Genomic DNA, 6,000 nt, shown 5'->3' with positions numbered 1-6,000 from the left:
ACATGGAATAAACCACTGGAGTCTAACGGATTACTTTTATGCTGCCTTTATGTGCTTTTCGGAGCTTCAAAGTTCTGGCCACCATTCACTTGCATTGTATGGAACAACAGAACTGACATATTCTTCCAAAAATCTTAGTTTGTTTTCTGCAAAAGCAAGAAAGTCATGCACATCTGGGATGGCATGAGGGTGAGTAAATGAGAGAATTTTCATTTTTGGGTGACCTGTCCCTTTAACAGGGGAGATTGAAGCTTTACTGATATCCTCCAATACAGCAGGGGGCGCTCAAGGGAGTTGAAAATATTAAATAAACATTTTAAAACAATGGTTTGGGGGTGTTGGGATTTTCCCCTTTTTGAAGAGTAAAAAAAAAAACAGTCCCACAATGCACTTCTCCTCAAGAGAAGCTAGCATGGCCGTCCTTTAGCGGCGATCACAGCACAAATGCATATAAAAACAACACAAATATAAACCGAATGTGTTGTAAGGTGATATCGAGTGAAGTGTGTTTCCGGGTCGATCCTCGACTTCCGAGCTGAAGACGTGGGAGTGTCTTGGCAGTTTGTGGTGTTATTTAAAGATGAAGTTGAGGAACACCTGGAGGATGATGAGGAAAAGAATGATGGCGAAGTCTCTGTGCGTGAGGAACGAGCTCTCCGCCGGCGACTGACTCGCCACTCGACCCCTCAGAGCGGTCACACTCCTGAATAAAATGTCAATAATTATTGTGAAATGTAGATTGTCGTTATTAAATGAGAATTTTCAAATGCAGTATGTTAATAACCTGTTAATATCCTCCTGGGTTTGTCTGATTGACTCAATGGCACTTTGGATTTCACTTAAATCAGTTGCTTTCTTCCTCAAGCGACTGGTGTGTTTGCTTTTGTGCCCTGAAACAAAGATGATGTCACAAAGCATCGTTCAATACTTTAGTATATTATTATTTTCAAAAGTAATTGTGAGAGGTGTTTCTGTGTAAAAACTCGCTGCCACTATGCGGGAGTTCCGTTCAAACGATACAAATGTTCACACAAAAGTGAGGGGCAGTTCACACCAAACACATTTTTGCGACACATCTTGCTGTTTTTCAGCATCTAGCGCAGCAGCGCTGTTTTTTTAGACATACAATTTTAAAAACTAGTCTTGAGACACCCATGATCTGTTTTATTTTCATTGCACCGCATCGTAACATTTTTAACGCAACAACGTGTTCAATTTAAACAGCCCCTTTGCGCTGAATTGTACCTCTTCAACTCTGTGGACCCGTCGGTGGGTCCAAAAGGGGGCGCTATAACGCGAAAGTCTCCAAATGCATAAATCAGGCATATTGGGTATCGTTTGAAAGCTTAGAATCTGAACTTTTCATAACTAGCCATCATTTCTGCATTTATGTTACATAAAATAACAAAATAAGCCCTGAAAATATCAGCGTCGCAAATCAGCGCCACCTAGAGGTCATGTGGTAGAAATCTTAATATAAATACGTATAGAAGTCTTTGAAATAGCACTTTAATTAGACATGTTATATATCAAATTAAAGCTCTTGTTCTCAAGAATGCGACTGTATAGTTCATTGTGTTGCACTAATATCACAGTTTGAAATATTATGTAATAAGCTTTTAAATTTGAGAGTGAAAAATGGCAGACGGCAGCCAAAAACCAACACTTATTAACCAACACTTAACCAACCAACACTTATTAATGGGGGCTTATGATAATTGTATTTTTAATACTGTGTGTGTGCCTTACTCTCACTGCCTGACGAGTCCTGTTGGTCCGGTTCCGGAGAAGAGCAGCCACTTTCTGGACTTTTCGGTTTGTCACTTTTATGTTTTCGTTTTGGTCCTGTCACCTAAACAAACAAAAACAGAACATTTACACACCTTCACCTTTAAATGACATTCTTAATATTAAATGTGTTTCTCATGCACACACAAACAAGTCAGACATGCAAGCGCGTCAGTTGCCGAAGAGCACGTCAAAACCAAAATAAGCCAACCAGAACACAAAAAAAAAAGAAGTTAAAGATGAGGCAGAGTAGTGGTCATGTGACCAGATGATTGGTTGCTTTGCTGAATGGTGATTGGTCGTTTGGAGAACAGACAAGAGTGCAGGCGGCGATGATGAGACGGTAGCAGAGAGAGGGATTGTGGGTAGGTGGAAGGGTTTGAGAGGTGGGAAGGGTGGGGACGTACCTGGCTCAGGTAATTGTCCCTCCGGGAGCCCTGCTGGGTACTGAGACTAACTACACTGGCTGAACGTACCATAGGCGTCCTGTGGCGCACTTTGGTTTGAATACAGCCATCTTTCTCGAACTGAATCAGATCGTTGAGCGGATCCCACGGACGAGTGCTAGAACACAGAAAAACACCAGCCTCACAGTAAACCTGCTATGGTGAAATGCACTTCCTGTCCAGGAGGTGTCAGCAGAACACAAACATCTGTTAAATAGTCATGAGCATGCTAGGGCAAGCCGAATTGACTTTTATTAATTTGCAGGATATGAATGGTTGGTATCAACAATCACATTTTCACTCCTTAAAATGCTAATTCTTGATGTCATGCAATTAATACTAATAAAAACTTTAATCCTAAAGGTCATCACTCACAGAAATACACATAGTTATACAATACCAACTGGACCTGTGTGAAAAAGTATTTGCCCCCTTAAGTTTATAGCTGGTTGTGCCACCTTTAGCAGCAACAACTGCAACCAAACGTTTCTGATAACTGGAGATCGGTCTTTCACAACACTGTGGTGTAATTGTGGCTCACTCGTCTTTACAGAACTGCTTTAGTTCAGCCACACTGGAGGTTTTGAGCAGGAACTGTCCATTTAAGGTCCTGCCACAACATCTCAATCGGGTTCAAGTCAGGACTTTGACAAGGCCACTCCAAAACTTTAATTTAGCTTCTTTTGGGCCATTCAGAGGTGGACTTACTTCTATGCTTTGGATCATTGTCTTGCTGAATTATCAAGTTGTGCTTGAGCTTCAACTCACGGACTGATGACGGGACGTTCTCCTTTAGGGTTTTCTGGTAGAAAGCAGAATTCATGTTCCCCTCAATTATTGCAAGTCACACTGGCCCAGAAGCAGCAAAGCACCCCCACACCATCACACTACCAGCACCACGCTTGACCGTGGGTATGATGCTCTTTATGTGGAACTCTGTGTTTGATTTCCACCAGATGTAACGGGACCCCTGTCTTCCAGATGGTTCCAGTTTTGACTCAGTCCACAGAACGTTCTCTCAAAAAGGTTTGAGGATCATCAAGGTGTGTTTTGGCAAAATTCAGAAGAGCCTTAAAGTTCCTCTGGGTTAGCAGTGGGATTCGCCTCGCCACTCTTCCATGGATGGCATTTTTGATCAGTGTCTTCCTGATAGTGGAGTCATGAACAGTGACCTTTATTGATGCGAGAGAGGCCTGCAGTTACTTGGCCTTTTCTGACTTTTTGGATCAGTCGTCGCTGTGCTCTTGGAGGAATTTATGAAGGTCGGCCACTTCTGGGAAGGTTCACTACTGTGCCAAGTTTCCTCCATTTGGAGATAATGACTCTCACAGTGGTTCTTTGGAGTCCCAGAGTCTTTGAAATAGCTTTGTAACCCTTCCCAGACTGATGCATTTCAATCACCTTTTTCCTCATCATTTCTGGAATTTCTTACGACCTTGGCATAGTGAGCTTTTAGCAAACTTCCTGCAGCTGAAAAAGTTATATTTAGGAGCTGATTTGATTGAACAGGGCTTGAAGTAATCAGGTCTGCGTGTGTTTCGTCCAGCTGAACCCCATTATGAATGCAATTTCACAGATTTGGGGATTTAGTAAGTAAGGGGGCAAATACTTTTTTGCTTCAGTAAATAACATAATCATTTAAAAACTGTATTTTGTGTTCACTCAGATTGCCTTTGTTTTTTGTAAGATTATTTTATTTATAATAATTTTTTAATTATTATGATATATACACAAAAACTGATGAAACCAGGATGGGGGCAAATACTTTTTCACAACACTGTAAATGTATTTCAACATGTTAGATTTGGTATTTTAAGAGTAATTAAAGATATCTTACTAGTTACAATCACATCACAGATATCAGAAATGAACATTGGCACTATTTAAGTCAAATTAGTTACAATTCAATTGTTGATCTCAAGAATGGACATTTTTATTAGTAACAATGTAATTATGGATGTAAAAAAATATAATTTTACTAGTAAGAACAGCTGGGAGGAGGCCTCGGGGAAGACCCAGGATTAGGTGGAGAGATTACATCACCACACTGGCCTGGGAACGCCTCGGGGTCCCCCAATCAGAGCTGGATAATGTGGCTCGGGATAGGGAAGTTTGGGGCCCCCTGCTGGAGCAGCTGCCCCTGTGACCCGACTCCGGATAAGCGGTTGAAGATGGATGGATGGATGGATGGATGGATAGTAAGCACAGGATAGCTGATATGTGACATTGAACTAATAAGAAATGAATTGTAAATATCTGTAATTGCGTTTTGAATAGGACTGAATGACATCATTGTGAAATAACATTTTTTGATATCAAGAATGTTTATTTCTGCGAGCGATGACGTCAGTTTTGATAATAAGTGTCAGCATTTTAACTAGTGAAAATGTAATTATCCTGGGAATGATCAAAAGAGTTTTCAGAACATAACGCATAAAATAAATGCACTTTCATAAAACCCTCTATTAAAACATCCACTCCATTAAAACATTTCAGGCTATTTTTAAGATTTACACATTTCAACTGTATGACAAATTTCTACATTACTGTAATTTTAAGTTCAATTAAATGAATCACTTAATCTCAGTTGCCTCCGCGTCTGAGACCGTCAATCTGCGCATCTTATTATGTGACTTGTTGAATGCGTTGCCATGGAGACGTAGCGCATGTGGAGGCTTCATGCTATTCTCCGCGGCATCAACGCTCAACTCACCACGCGCCCCACCGAGAGCGAGAACCACATTATAGCGACCACGAGGAGGTTACCTCATGTGACTCTAACTCTCCCTAGCAACCGGGCCAATTTGGTTGCTTAGGAGACCTGACTGGAGTCATTCAGCACGCCAGCAGGGGTAGTAGCCAGTGTCTTTTTACCACTGAGCTTCCCAGGCCCCCCTGGCTGAATATTGTTGATATCACTGCGATACCTTTGGTAAATGGAAAGTTTTTGATGTCTCGGGATTAAAAAGGCGAATTACAGTCATCATTAGCAGTAAATAGGCCTAAACGGCAAATGATCAAACTCCTATTTTGGATGTCATTATTTCACAACATGAAACAAGATCAATCATTAAACAACTTCTGAAGTTATTGTCGGATCAGCAGCTTTTGACTTACTCGGCATATCGGTAATGCCACTCTCCGGTGGCGGGGTCTTGTTCGAACAAAAGGGGCGTCCACTCCTCACATTTCACCTTTCGCTCGCGTGCCGCCTTCCTCTGAACCTCCTCCAGGATGAACTTCTCATTGGTCGCTTCCGTTTGGTCCTTGTTATTTATGGCACGCGTCACATGTTGCCACAACCTGAAGATTGACACAGAGAGTTTTGGTCCATTATGGTTGTAAATGTGCTAAATTTGCAGCAGTTAAGAGGCTTAAATCGAAAGATAAATAAAACAGAATAGCTTCGTTAGTTTTTGCCACAACCATTTCTTACTGAACAATGTCACTTTTAATGTCCTCTCTGGTAAATATGCACTAATTTGCAGATGCTCTTTACAGAACTGTTGGTTTTCTTAAAGTGACAGTACCGATTTTTAGTATGTGCTCAATAAATCAATTTAAATACTTGTTAAATGTAACAAAAATATAAACTTTTCAATATAATATAATATTTATTAATGGAATACATGGTTTTGATTATTTTGTAAATCTCATCAAAATTACGAAAAACTCAAAATTATTATTTTTTAATGTATATTTTCTTAATGTACCTAGTTAGAAGATCTGTAACAAAACTTAAAGGCATAGTTCAACTAAAAATGAA

General features: G+C 40.4%; 1 protein-coding gene across 10 annotated transcripts in view; it reads right to left on the bottom strand.

The window, feature by feature from the left end:
• Positions 1-360: 360 nt before the first annotated feature.
• Positions 361-6,000, bottom strand: part of LOC127637183 (oxysterol-binding protein-related protein 8-like) — a 92,309-nt gene continuing 86,669 nt past the window's right edge. For 8 of the 10 annotated variants that reach the window (XM_052118119.1, XM_052118118.1, XM_052118124.1 and 5 more), the window contains 5 exons: positions 5,352-5,537; positions 2,196-2,352; positions 1,750-1,852; positions 785-890; positions 361-703 (listed from right to left, as the gene is read on the bottom strand). In XM_052118119.1, coding sequence (XP_051974079.1) covers positions 571-703; positions 785-890; positions 1,750-1,852; positions 2,196-2,352; positions 5,352-5,537 — 685 coding nt within the window. In that variant the 3' untranslated portion in view covers positions 361-570. The remainder of the gene's footprint in view (positions 704-784; positions 891-1,749; positions 1,853-2,195; positions 2,353-5,351; positions 5,538-6,000) is intronic. The other 2 variants (XM_052118123.1, XM_052118128.1) reach the window with 1 other exon arrangement.

The sequence above is a fragment of the Xyrauchen texanus genome, chromosome 45 (genome assembly GCF_025860055.1).
Source record: "Xyrauchen texanus isolate HMW12.3.18 chromosome 45, RBS_HiC_50CHRs, whole genome shotgun sequence".
In the NCBI taxonomy this organism is placed as follows: Eukaryota; Metazoa; Chordata; class Actinopteri; order Cypriniformes; family Catostomidae; genus Xyrauchen; species Xyrauchen texanus.
Note: the sequence above shows the minus strand (reverse complement) of the source record. Positions and strands in the feature narration are given on the sequence as shown.